Here is a 14,959-nt window from a genome sequence, read left to right as displayed (position 1 = left end):
GAATGGTCTGGTCTTAAGTTGCTGATAAATGTTTTTCAGTTTATGAGGTATTTTTCCTATTTTTAGCCAGAAATGATTACTACATACAACTGCAATTGGCAAAATAAAGTATCAAAATAGATATGCTAACAAAAGTATCAAATTGAAATTAACTTGTTATATAAAGTGGAAATTTCTGATCAAGTATTAAAAAATTAAATTCTGAGATTAAAAGAACTATTTTTAATGTATTTTCAATAAAATGTGTCAAAAGTTTGGAAATTTGATGATATAAAAAAAATTATAGAAAAACTAAATCAAATTAAATGACAAAAATAGATAGTTTACTGGCTTTGTAGTAAGTTTTGTGCAATTTGGTTATGTGTTTCCAATTTGCGAGAAGGAAAAATCAAGGGATATTATTAAAATCTTCTCCCATCTTTCTGGTCCACAAGGGGTTCGACAAAATATGGTCAATAAATGCTTTGGTCAGTAAATTTTGATTTGTTGGGCATGGAATTAAAAGATGGCTAATATATGCTTATCTCATGTTTATATGTTTTCATTATTCTTGACAGTTGTATATTGACTTGGTTAATTGAACAAATTTTTTATCAGTAATTTAATGTGATTGATAATATTTGATATATTCCAATTGATCTTTCTTTCAAACCTGGTAAAAATAGTGTAAAATGTGTATAATTCAGGAAATGCATTTATATAATTTGAACAACTCGTGTCATTGCAAATTGAAACACAACTAAATCACAAGATATACCATGAAAGAACATCAACTTGTGTAGTTAATAATTATCAAGAAATTGAAGAACCTTCTATGGCTAATTATTACTTACAGTGTAATGTTTGCCTGTTCCTAAATACAGAAAGTACCACTTGTTATAACCTTGTAGTTTAGTTATAAACTGACTGTGATTATGGTTGTGGCAAGACATGTTGCAAGATTTTGCAGTCAGTTTTAAAATTAAAAAAATATTTGAAATCATGCAATAATCAGTTAAGAGCAGCATACAGGGTACCAAAACATACTTAAAATTCTAGTACACAAGAAGTGTCTTTTCAGGAATTCTTTTATAGATGATTTAGGCAAAGTCTTCATAATGATCAAAGTTCAAACAGGTAACAACTGCTTAATACAGTGTGACATCTGTAGACCTGTAAATGAAAGGTGAAAGTATTTCAAGACATTGTACTTTTCCACCTGGATATTAGGTTAGTCTTCTAAGACTTTTCACAAGCTCGTGATGTACTAGGCAGTTACTGCACATTTCACCCTTGCTTATTTAGCATTTTAAGGCTGTTTTTATGTTAAAGGAATATGTTGCTCCATGTAATACAGATACACTCTTTAAAAAAGGTGTGTGTCTATATATAGTTTAGTGTTAAAATTTGTACTGCTACTTTTTGAAATTTTATTGTACTAAAGTAGTTCTATTCACAGACAGCAATCCTTATGGTTAAAAATTATTATTTTACTTGAAAAGTATATTTCAGAAACAATACACATTATCAGGGTGCATTTTTTGTACTTCAGGTGCAGTTCTTATGCACCTCCTAGCTTACACGATAAATAGTGGTTCTGACATTCATTGCATTTAGATTTTGAAGTGGTCTTTGCAGAAATATTCAGCAACAACAAGGAATTTTCAGAAAGTAAATGTATCAAATGTCATAGGTCTACTTTATATGAATGTGTAATACTAAGGTACTGAATAAGATTGTGCCATGAAAAGTGTGTTTAGTTTCAGTATCAAAATTATTGGTAACAAACAAACAAAGAAGATGAATGTGCATACTTAGAATTACACACTTAAATTCTGTTTGTGGAACAGCTGGTGGTTTAAAAGAGATGATATGGAATTTCTTCTTGATTGACCCTTGTAATATTTTGAATGATTATCTTAAGTGGAAACCCTAAGTGCTAAAAATTAAAAACTACTACACAAAACACAGACTTCACTTTTCCAGATTTCTTTTGATGAATAGAAGTTATTTTGTCTGTGTAATAGGTTTTCAATAAAATAAATGCTCTTGGAAGATTGTTTGACTCTCAAAAAATGTGATACTACTACTAAAAAATTCAAAAGTATTTTGAATTCTACCTGGAAAGAAAAGACCATTTCTTTTATTGATCTAAATCCAGAAACTTACTATACATTTTTTACATGAAGCTTACCTAAGAATGGAGCTTTTTTTTGTTACTTGTATGTTTAGGTAGTAAAGTATTGGGCAGAGAAAGGCAAATCTGGATTCTTGGTGTGGCGATACCTCCTACGGCGTGATGACCCTGCTCCTGCACCATGGACAAAAGCAGGAAAGCTGCGTATTAAAGAACTTGGACTTAAGATGCAGGTAGGAAAAAAGGTTTTTAATAATTTTCAAATCAAGTGTTTATTAGTGTTTTCCAAAATGTAGCAATTCCTGCATAATTGATTATTACTATTAAATGAGAAGTTAAGTGATCTAGATTCATTAGTCTAGTTTGTAACAGTCCAAGCTTGATATTTATATTGCATGGCTAGTTTTACTTGAAAAATTTTGATTAAACTATGCATTTACGGAAACTGATCACAATAAAATCTTGCGCTTTATATTTATTATGTTGCAAGTTTAATAGCTCATGAAGACTTTTCTTTACAGTTTTTTTTCTTGAGAAGGAATACAGAAAACTTTTCAATATTATTTTAATAATAATAACTGTATTAAAATATTATTGAGTGTTGCTTTTTCTGTTTACTTTGTAGTAATTTTTAAGTTTTCTCATGCAAGTTTAAGATAATATAAAACACCTCCTTAAAAAGCATAAGTACTTTTTTTACATAGGTTTTTTTTCTTATTAATAAAAATCAAGATTTGTGATTATAAACTTTTATATATTGATTGAAACCATGATACTTCAGTAATTACTGTCAGATGTCATATTGCAAGCTATTTAGTGTATCTTCAGAAGTTGAAAATAACATATATTTACAAATACAGGCAAGATCGTCAGAGTATCTGATAGATGACATTGATAAAATATGTTGTAACAACTTATGTTGTTGAGTCTTTTGCAAAGAAAGAATACAAAAACCAGTTTACTTAATGATAATGAAAGTATCTACAACTTGTAAAGTTTCATGTAATTAACAGTAGGCCTAACTTCACAAATAATGTTAAACAGTTACTTGGTATATTCTGTCGTATGTAAAGTTCTTCTTGTACCTCTATTATTCCATTAAAAACACAGACTCAAAACTTACAATGCTGAAATACCTATCTGGTTGTCTCAATAATCAATCAACTGTCTCATCTAATCTCTCCTAACATGTGTTTTTGTATATTGTTGAAAGTTATATTTTCAGTATCATGATTTAATTGTTTTAGAGGAAGCTGTTAACCATAATGGTGTAATAATTGAGAACCTTTCTAACATCTAGAGGCAAAGGTATGCTATTCATAAATATGAGTAATCAGCTAGTGAAGTATTCAGTGTATGAATGATTGAGAGAAGATTGATCAAATAAAGTTATTCAGTAAGACTTAGTACTTTTGTAAGCTAATCATTAAGTTAGCATTTATTATTAGTGAATTAGGCCTACAGTAGTTTCTGTTGAAAAGTTTTCTCTTTGAAGTTAGGTCTGCAGGTGAAAGTGGATGTAGCAGATGTTAAAGAAGAAATATATTAATTTTTTATTGTTACGTAGACTGGATCTCACAATATATTTACCAAATAATCCAACAGAACCTGCCTGGTGATGTAACATGTTATAACAAAATGTTAAAATAGTTTCCTAAATTTTCAAGAAGGTTCCACACTTTGAGTTCATCACTTGGGAACATAAATGTTAAATTGTAAACAAAAAATATAGCCTATTAAAATTATTTCAAGGGATTCAGTATTTGTTTGTTGCTAAACATTTACAGTTACCAATCAACAAAAACATGAATTTGAAATTAAGCATTAGTAATGCACAGTTTTTAGATCTATCTTCGTGTACAGTCAACAAATACTTGATTTTCTTTATGAAAGTTAAGGTATTGCATATATTACAATTAATGATGGACCTGTTCACTGTGCACTTAGTTAGTCAAATAAATTCACCTAACTTTAGAAAAATTTTCTAGTCATCAGGATGATGATTAAAAATATAATTAGTTGTTTCTTTATGTTAGAGAACAAGATAAAAAAAAAATGCCCATCTCTAATAGCTGTAAAAGAAAAATGGATCTGGGAATGGAATTCTTATCTTGAAAATCTTTGCTATCTGGGTGTAACATCAGTCAGTGAAATTTACTTTACTATTTGAACTTCATGCACATACAGATTGAGATAAGCAGTTTTTGTAATTTACACAGGAGGTCTAATATAAGTGCATTTCCAAAATCTGCAAAAATACTATATACATGTGTATTACATAGAGGGCTTATGTTTCTTAGTGTTTATTAATTTAATATTTTGGTGTTTATTTTTAGCTATTTTTCAGTTTTAGGTAAGTAGCCTGAAATCATTTGGGGGGAGGAGGATTTGCTTTTTAAGCACTATTCATCTCTGCACAAGGTCTATGTTAGTTTGCAAGGAAGAACAGTACTTCATATCTGATTATCTCATTTTAAATATCTCAAATACCTAAAACCTTCATTGACATCAGACTCTTATAGACATGGGGAAACTTGCTATCCTTCAGTAGTTGGAACACATTTATTAAAGTGTCCAGAATAAACTAATAGTATATACAAGTTAAGGAGGGATATTCATAACTAACTGCACTAGGAAAGGGGTGAAGTTAATGTTAGTGGATAACTATTTCCATTGTCTTCCCAGAGTTTATTGGATATAAACCAATTTAATTTTTTATTGTGGATGTTTCAGTGGAGTTTATTGGTTAAAACCAAAAATCAGAAGCCCTTATGACAATAAGTTGACAACCAGGACCAATAAGAGTATTGCATTATTTAATTCATTATTGTATTATATTGCTGATTTAATCGCCTATAAACAATTAATGTAATTAATAGTTTTTAAGATACCTATATATATATATAGGTATATGCATATATATTATAAATATTTAATTAAATTTGACATTCAGAATGAGTGGTAAGCACAAAAGCAGTATTATAAACAGATCTTTACACACACTAAATTGTTTGAATGCTTCATTAGTTATGTTAACGTAGTTCAACAGTCTTTTATGAAAGGTACCAATTTGAAAGTTCAATTAATAGAAATGTAAAAATATATCCTACATAAAAAGTTTTGACAAGACAGAAGAGTGAAAAGCAAAGTTGGGTGATTAACTCAATCAATTACCTCTAAGAATTGATTAGTGTCATGTAAAATTATTCATTAATCAATGTCACAGTTAATTTGACTAATCTCATGAAAATAATCAGTTAATCAAAGTTTTTTTTTGTTCTTTTTTATTGTTACAGCTATTTAAGTTATCATAATTTTAACATTCTGATTTCTCATTATTTTCAATTAATTCAAGTTTTTTCAGCTTAAATGATTGATGTCACAACTCAGGAAAATAATCATCTAATCAAAATTAGGGTTTATAATTATCAACGTTTTTGATTATTACAATTATCCAGATAATTGGAATATTGCCATTATGATTTTTCAATTAATTCAAGCTTGTTCATCTTTGGACTGGCATGATCCAGTGATTAGGATTGTTGACTCATGAATTGAGGGTTACAGGTCTGATTCCCATTGCCACCAAGCTTGCTCACTCTTTTAGTCATGGGGCATTGTATTTATGTCTTCGTTTTTGAATGATGAAAAAGCTACTAATGCCATCTGCAACCATCCCTAATTTTGAACTGTCGAATAGAGAGAGAATAATCAATTAATTGAATGTAATAGATTTATGAGCCCAACAAAGAATTCATTAACAAATTTCACTAATCATCAAGCTCTAGTGAAAAGTAGAAAATAAAGGTTCCAAAATGATACAAATCTAGGAAAGGTGTCATTCATACGTTCCTTATTTAATTGGCATTAGATCTATAATTACACATTTTCAACTATCTACTTTGCTGTTAAAAGAACAAAAAAACCAGTAACAACTCTAATTTAATATGTAATGTATTAATATGTAAATTTTGTAATTTGATTATTAAGGCTGGGCTTGTACTAGCCTCTTATATTGCTTTGGAAATGTCTCACTATCCTTACTGATATTAGACTTTTAAGTTAAGATTTATAAATGCATATGTCCTGTTTATTATCACTCTCCATTGACACTTCACAAGCAAAAACTCCTAGTATCAATTGTGGGTTTTAACACTACTAGAAAATGCTAGACCAAAGAAAATGAAGAGCATTATTAGTTTATGAAAGAAGCCAAATATACGAGTTTTGTAATAACCATATGCTCCAAATGTTTATGAAGTGGTGATGAATAAATATTAGCTGAATATCTATCAAGTTACAAGTATATGCTTGTAATTACGAAAAACCATAGAGACCATTAAACAACACCAAATTTGGTGAGATATTTTTTGTATTTTGAAATAAATATTTAGATATTTAACTGTGGATGAATATTGACCCATGGCAATAAGATTGGTCCATATAAAAATGGCATTATGTTCATAAATGTTTTTTTGCAGAATGATTTAGTTAATAGGATATTAATTTTAAAAGCTCTTAAGTTTAACTTTTGTGTGTGAAGTGCATTTTCTGGTAGTTTCTACTAGAGTGGTTTCATCCAAATGTGTTTAGATGAGTTGAGCTGTTCTTTTTTTTTCTGAAGTGAAAAACTGAAACAAGATGGGATTTGTACTATGAATCTGTTTGTCAAGCAGATGCTTTGACCAACTAAATTACATTACCCTTGTATTTTACAAGTAAAAATTTTTACTTCGTTAGTTAATAAGGACAGAATGTAGCAGAACACTTGAACTATGTTAATGGAGTGAAAACTGAAACTTGTGACAGAATTCATTGGTTCACAAATTCTGCCTAGTTCAATTATTTGGTTCTTTTCAAAACAACTTGTTACCCTTAAAATAGCTATGCTTAATATATTAGTTTATTTTGAGATAATGTTTTATGCTTTAAGTACTTTCTAGGATCTTAATTTGCTACTTTACACTGTTATATCTAATTGATCTTATTAAGTAAACATCCCTTTAGCACATTAGGAAATATATTTATATTGTACATTTTTCTGTACTGAAAATCTTTGAAGTTATGCAAAGCAAAATTTTACAGTATACATAACTAAGTGACTACTAGACTTTTGAAGGTCATAGTAACCAGTTGATAATTGAATTTTTTTACTTATTTTATGATGATCTTATTTAAGTCATTTATGCTAAAAAAAATCCTTAGTAAATAGAGACTATTAAATTGAATATCAACATTATTAATTATGCAAACTTGCTTTTGTGTGTGCTTAGGGTAGTGAATTTTGTTGTACAAATGTGTTATTCTTTATATAAAATTTGATAAAACTTTTGAAGTACCCTGAAGGCTATCTGGAGGTTATGGCAGAAAAAGAGAAAAGTGAACAAAATGGAAAGAAAGGCAAAGGGAAGAGGTCTCAAGATGGTAGGTTGTAACAATTTTAAGATAGCTTTTCATATAGTTAAACTGGATACATAAAGAGATTAATCTTCTCACTGTTTTGGTATTGTTCATTTCTTACTGATGTGTTGATGCTCTGTAAAACACCAAAGTGAAACATGACATTCACAGGATATCTGATTATTCTAGGAGAACCAGATTTAAATCCTAAAAAGAAGAAGAAATCAGCAGTGTTTCAGATTCCTGATGATATAAATAAACTGATAAAGGAAGATAAGTTAAATCAGAAACTATGGAATGAATGTAAAGCTGTTGTGAATGAGGGTCAACAGGTATGTTAACAGGACTAATTTTTCTGTTTAACTGTTGAAATTGAAATTTAAAGGTAAAAATTGTATATCATGTTGTTACTAGATGTGCATTTTTTTTTTATTAGCCATACTCTATGTAGGACAAAAATGTAATATATGCATATTTAACAGCTGTCTATCGTATAGTTGGTAGACTATATGTAGGGAAAGTCAAGGTACTCAACAGGCATAATACAAATATACATGCTAAAAAATCAACAATGACAGAGAGAGAGATTTACTTTAAAGGATGATTGCCACACACTTTCATTTGTTTTTCTACCCAACAAGCCTAAAAACAAGGCAAGGATCCATTGCTAAAATACCAAACTATAAAGTGACCAAAACACCAAATTGTTCATCTTTCTTCTTCTTGTTTTAGTTGAGATAACTCTACAACTACTTTATCACTAACGTTAGTTTAAACCTAAATACACTCTGTGTTTCTGCGCAGTGTACAATTTCTTTGTTTCATCGTAATATGTAGTAGTAATTAAAACATCATAATAATTCTCATTACCCCTTGAAGTTAGCTTTCTTACAGAAATCTGGTGTTCCTTTAACTCTTTCAGCACAGGCTCAGTCCCTGGGACCGACCTCATAACCATTTTGTGCTTGGTATAGTTTTCAGGTTATAACTTTTAAATTTGTAACTGAATGTTAATGAAATCTGGCACATTATCAGAAACATTACAATGCTTTCATATGCAAAATATAATTTTTTTTATTAAGTCATGGTTTGTAAAGCAATGTATCTCTCATGCCTTTTTTTTTCTTTTCTTTTCACATCTTGCCTATCTAACATGCAAAGTAATCTTCATTTTAAGATTAAAAATACTTTTATGCATCAGAAAATTGTGAAAATTCACATGTGAAATCTTTATAATGTCCAGACAGTTATCAGATGGTTCTTAAGAAAAAACTATATTTTATCTGTTATTTTCAGTAATTAATCTCTGTACGGGTTCAGTAGATTTGACAGATATTGTAACCACCATAAAAATTAGGAAATAAATATAAATTTTGCCTCTTTCACTCTAGAATGAACACAAATTATAACACGAAAACATAAATGTTTAGACTAAATAGCTTAAATCTCATATAACATTTTACATTTAAGTATTTTTATTATATTGACCTTTCAGCTGTGCCTGGCCAAAGTTACAATGATGCAGCACATGTGCACTCATGTTACCATATCCAAAAACATAAAACTGACCTTTGGTTTGTACAAAGTAACTTGTCTTGGCTGTGTTTTAGTAGATGAGTATTTTGTAAAATACAATCACATTTCAATTATTATATGCTATATAAGTGTATACACTTACTTCTATATATGACATGAATAATCAATCAAAAGCTCAGAATGTCCTCCTAGTGGCTTTCTCAGCCATTTTAACGAGCTTGGATGCCATTTCTTTTGTTGGAACCAAGATTTCAAGGAGGTAGGGTGTATCTTTAGTCTGCTCAAAATTGCATATTTTTTTACACTAAAATACATCTTAGTTACTAAGCTTGCTAGATTATAGTGGAATTCTATGGTATTGATGTAGTGATTTATGATTTTTTAGTTATTAAAATGTATATACAAAACCTAAAATTATTATTTTGTTTCATATCCTCCACATGCAAAATTTTTGAAGGCATAGCAACTTCCAGGTCATAACTAGAAGAGATAGTTGTTTGCTTTACTTCTTTAATTATTGTTCTATGTTTTAAGAAAAATAAGTTTAAGAAAGGGAGCATTTCCAAAAATGGAAAGAGGTGGGTGGGGTGCCACTGTGTTTGATTTATTACATGAGCAATATCTTAGCAAACAGAAAAGATAAGACCTTATTTTATATTGTAGCTGTCAATATCTGTAATTTGAGTTTCTGATTCGTATAAAACTCTAGACTTAGTATTTCAACTTCACAAACATCTAATTTGAACCATTGCTGCATTCAACATACCACTTGACACACAAAAATCTATGTTTATCTGAGTTTGTAATATTTATTTCAAATTAAGAAATTGAGTAATGTATAGTACTAAAATTTGAATTATATTATACAGTTTGATACCAAACTTTTTGATATACATTCGTGAAATAGTAGTTCAATAAAATATTTAATGCAAGTCAACAAAGGAAATGACATGGCCTTTCACCTGTGACCTGTCCTGAAAGGGTTAAAAAACTTAAGTAAAGGGTGAAACAGGAACTACCAGCTAATGATAGATGAACATGAGATGACTGTAACATGTAGAATACTCATTGCTTTGTACACTATACAATCTGTGTCTTTAGGGAGCTAACTGCTATATTATGTATGAAGTTAAAGAGTAAAAAAAAAATAATAATAAATACACATATTAAATTTTATTACACACATTCATGGAATACACTAGTTTTCAGTCAGGGGAAAAAATATTAAAAAACAAGTAATAAAATACATTTTGTAAATATAAAATGATGTAGGGATGACAGTGCCTAAAAGAATGCAAACAATAATATAGGGATGATACAGCTATACATAGATCATCCCTACATGACTATCAGTATTAAAATTTAATGTTACTTTTTGAATATTCAGTAACAAATTGTAATGATAATTTTCAATATAATAACATTCAGGTAAGTGCTTTTTCCTTGATTTATCAAATCGTGAGCAAAAAGAAGGATATGATATTCATCTCCTACAATACATATTTCATTCTTAAAACAGTAATTAGTCTTTCGGAGAAATCTGTATTAGATGACATCTTTCAGTAATGGGTTTATATATATATATATATATATATATATACATACACAAACATACTTTTGGGTTTTCAAAACTGATTTAAAATGTATGTATTTATCAATGGTTTGATGATTATGGAACTCTGAATGCGATTTTTGTGCACAAATAAAAAGATTTAAAACACATACACAATTTTGACATATTGTACAATAATATACGATTTATTAAAAGTTGGGCAAAAGTGCCATCAACTTGGTTATCACTGCTATCAATGAGCATTTTATTTTTAAGGTTGGATTGAGAGTTTAATTGGTTGCACCCCATATTTAATAAATCAGATTTTAATGTGCAATATTTTAATGTTCAGTGTGCATTTCTAATCTACATCCACAATTTTTTTGTCTATAATTATATCTTAAAGACCCTAATGACTTGTATAACTGCTTTTTCTCTTGCCAGTTTTATGGGTCTAGTCAATTTCCACTTTTTCTACAGACTTTATTTTGAAATTCAGTTTGTTACCCAGTGTTTTATTTAACCTTTTTAAAAACTGACTTCCTTTTCTTCCACAGAAAATTTTTTTTTTTTTTACTTCAGTCTTCTGATTTGATTGTTCTATTCTCAAGTTATTAATGCTGTTACTATTACTAATGTAAAGATTAATGTTCTTCTAGAAATACTACTAATGCTATTGTGTGCTTTCCCATTCTTACTTCTCTCTCTTTTTTTTTTATTTGTCCACAAAATCTAATCGTAATTCTCTAACACTTGAGGGGCATAGTGGTCTATTGGAGCATAGATATGTGTGAAAGCTAAGTATTGATATTAGATTTGTCTATAAAGCATGTCATGTGAATAGCAGAAGTTATTCTTATTAATTTAGTAAATTGTTAAAGGATTTACTTACATTGAATTTTTCTATTCATTAAATAAAGTACAGGATTTTATTCAAAGTAAAATGAATATCAGACCAAATCCATCTGTTAATAGTGTTTTCACAAATATCTTTATAAAGGACTATTTTTTATTTTACATTTTTGTTGTCAAAAACTTATCACAGTGCATAATACTAAACACTTGAGAAGCATGAGTACAATACATATTTTAATACTGTTTGTAGTAATTATATAGTAGTAGTAGTTGTATATTTAACAATAAATCTGAGTCAACAGGACCAATTGTGTAATTTTGGTAACAAAGTAGGGTCCACACAAGATCCAGAAATCTATAAAAGTTGGAATAAAATATAGGGAGGGATCTGTAATGCTTGATCTGAGGAATAATATGCTGTTTTTTTTTTGTTTTTTTTCTATGACTATACTAATTTTCTATCTATAAAATTAACCACTCTCCACCTGTAGCTATCCATGTCCTCGATGATGATTATTCTGGTAACATACCTTACACTTACTTACGAGTAAGCTTTGAATCTAATGCTTCTGACATCTGTTCTTCAAGACATGTGCAATCTTGATACAAAATCTGTTGGTTGTCCTTACAGCTCCTTATAATAACTGTATTCACGAGAATTTATAAATATTGTAGCAAAGTTTAGTATATGAAAAATATCTACCAAAAAAAAAGAAAATCATTGTATCTCCTTTAGTTCTTTTCAATTTGGGGTTGACTAATAAAGTTGAATTCCTCTTATAACAGTATTTATTCCATAAAGTTTCCAAGAGGGTTAAAGAAATATCAAAAGTGTGCTCCTTGAGGTGGAATACCATATGTTGTCTGGTTGACTCAGATTTGTTGTATATAAAGATTTTCATCTTCCACTAATACATCACTTCAAACAACTTTTATGAACATTTTGTAGTATAATATAGTAAGTGATGTCAATAGACTGCAGTTTGTTTCCAAAGTAACATGAGTGTGTTTATTTTCTCATTGATTACCAGGTCTTCTTTAAAAAAGTTGAAGAGCTGTTTTTGTGTATTTGCTGCCAAGAGGTTGTCTTCCAGCCTGTTACCACGGACTGTTTCCATAACATATGCAAGGTACTGTACCTGTTAATATATATTTACTTTTGAAACCTTTGTTAACAAATCATTATAAGCTAAGGTAATTCTGTAAAATAATGTTTATTTTAATAAGAAGCTTTGTGAAAGTAGTTGAAATGTATTTACTTTATTGAAATACTACCATTGGAGTAATCATTTACTATATATTATTTAAGTCAAGCTAAAAGCAGTACTTTTTAGTATTGGAAGCATAAAATGTAGTCTTTAGCTAGAAAGAAAGAAAGACTGAAGCGTAAGTACAAATAATTTTATGACTGTTCTGACACTGTACAGAAAGAATCTGCATGTAGTGTTTTTTATCTGGTAGGAATTTTTTGTTTTCACCTGAAATCTGCTTTAGGCCATGTAACAGTGTACAAACCTACATTAATTCTGGCTTTATGTCAGTTGAAAGTGATTTTTCATGCTACAGGTTAGCTTAAAAGAGGTTCTTTTTATTAAGCACATACTTTAACTCTGATGGACTATTCTTATTTGTCACATGCTTTATGTCAAATAAGAGAGTTACTTTTCTTTCAAGGCTTATGCTTTAGGTCAGATAAAAGGGTGTTCTTATAAAGCCTTTTTAATAGGGTCAGGCCATAAAGATTATCTATTATTGCAAGAACTTCTGGAAATAATGGGACCTCAACTTTAGATCAAATGTTTCTGGTTTTTATTTTGGGGGAGGAACTTTGATTTAAGTAAGCGAGTATTCAATTTTTTTTAAGTTACTGCTTGAGATCAAGTAACTTTCTTACAGACATTTAAAAAGTAACTTCTTATACAGCTTAGCGTTAAGTCATCCAAAAGTATGTCAGGTATAAATGTTTTTCTTGTTGGGTTCCTGTATGAACATGCCTTTTCAGCTTAAGTGGGGCTTTTGCATTGTGTGGAAAAAATAACCTAATGATTGATTTTAAGTGCTAGATCATATTGTTGCGTCAGCGAGGTCGCGTGACTAGTATCACGCCACGTCCTTCTCGAACCTTCGTGAATTGTCGGGAGATTACTAGATATAGTGTAGTCTTGTATATATATGACCGGCCACGAAGCGACGCGGAGGCAATGAGTAATTGAATGTATGCGGACAAAATATTGTTGGCCACGTGAGACGCGAGTTACAGCGTCGTTATAGAGCGATTGTTGAAATTAAGTGTATCGTAAAGTTGTATTCGGAAAGAATAAACCAGTTTTATTTAAGAAAGGACTTGTGTCGCTAAAGTTTCGTCGGAACGAATTTACGGAAAATTAACTAACGACTGGAGGCGTAACAGTACAGTTGTTAAGTAGGAACAATAAAGAACCGTGAGTTTACTTTACATTTTTCATATGGGATGCTAATGGAATATATTATTTGCAGTGTTACGAAAGTTCTCATCTTTTCAATACTAAAATACATATAAAAGTTTTACCAAGCTAGAAAATATGAGTAAATCATAATATAAATCTTGTCTTGGGAAATAATTAAATTGTTATTTATTTGTTTACGAATAAACAAATGAATGTGTTTAAAAACCTCCATTTTTTTTTAAGTACTACGTTTCGCTAGCTCTGGATAGAATCGTACAACAGTTTAAGTTGCTATGTGTTACATTATCAGAATGATATTACATCATTAAACAATGATATAAATCAACAGTAGCTAAGTAAGGAAAACAGAAATTAGAATAAATGTAAACACACACCTGTATATTTATTAATGTTACTTCTTTACTTTTGTCTATGATTTATATGGTTTTCTTTGTCAATGATAACAACATCTGGAAAATCAAAAGAATGATTGTTCCGATACATAAGAAGGAGCTTTCAAATTGTCTTTAAATCTTGTTGAAAGCTGTCAGTTAATTTCTTCAAGATAGAAGCTAGTCAATTTTTTGTTGATGTTTTTCTTTCTGGCAGGAAAGGAAATTTTACATTCAAATTCATATTACACTCTTTAATATTTTGACCACATTTTCCGAAAAACCTGTGAAGGTTTGGGAACATACAGCAATACACAATAAAGGATATGTTTTCGACCTGTAATTCAATTTTCAAGGGTTATAAAGTTTTATTTGCCACTTTGGAATAAGCTGAGATTTTAACACATTTTTCTCAGTGAAAAATAAACGTATTGAGAAGAGCAAATAGTTTTACTTGTATTAAAGACAGTTTTTATTATCTCTATTTTTTTGTTTCGGATAGAGGAAGGACTTCCAAGGAAGGTAAACTACTGAGTGGGTATCCTTATATTTTCAGCTGTGAACTTATTGTTGGGTGGATTACATTCAAATTTGAAAGCAATGTTGCGTCAGCGAGGTCACGTGACTAGTATCACGCCACTCCTTCTCGAACCTTCATGAATTATCGGGAGACTACTACATT

The 14,959-nt window shown here is 29.6% G+C and overlaps 2 protein-coding genes across 5 annotated transcripts in view; one reads left to right on the top strand and one right to left on the bottom strand.

Annotated features, from left to right (window-relative positions):
- Window positions 1-2,211: 2,211 nt before the first annotated feature.
- Window positions 2,212-7,967, top strand: LOC106473293 (E3 ubiquitin-protein ligase UHRF1-like; the record flags this gene model as incomplete). The annotated part of the gene is made up of 4 exons (XM_022401759.1): window positions 2,212-2,349; window positions 7,453-7,540; window positions 7,706-7,848; window positions 7,953-7,967. Coding segments are annotated over 4 exons (384 nt in total), but the record flags the coding sequence as incomplete, so codon positions are not given.
- Window positions 2,298-14,959, bottom strand: part of LOC106473294 (UMP-CMP kinase-like) — a 51,390-nt gene continuing 38,728 nt past the window's right edge. For 3 of the 4 annotated variants that reach the window (XR_002613654.1, XM_013933978.2, XM_022401758.1), the window contains one exon: window positions 11,437-12,598. Coding sequence is in view for 2 of the 4 variants with exons in the window: in XM_013933978.2 (XP_013789432.2) it covers window positions 12,484-12,598 (115 nt within the window). In the remaining 2 variants the exon portion in view is untranslated. Of the gene's footprint in view, window positions 2,317-11,436; window positions 12,599-14,959 lie in introns of those variants that run through there. The other variant, XR_002613655.1, reaches the window with a different exon arrangement.

This window comes from Limulus polyphemus, unplaced genomic scaffold, assembly GCF_000517525.1.
Source record: "Limulus polyphemus unplaced genomic scaffold, Limulus_polyphemus-2.1.2 Scaffold6050, whole genome shotgun sequence".
Lineage (NCBI taxonomy): Eukaryota > Metazoa > Arthropoda > Merostomata > Xiphosura > Limulidae > Limulus > Limulus polyphemus.
The sequence above is the reverse complement of the archived record's forward strand: the minus strand, read 5'-3'. Positions and strand labels throughout refer to the sequence as shown.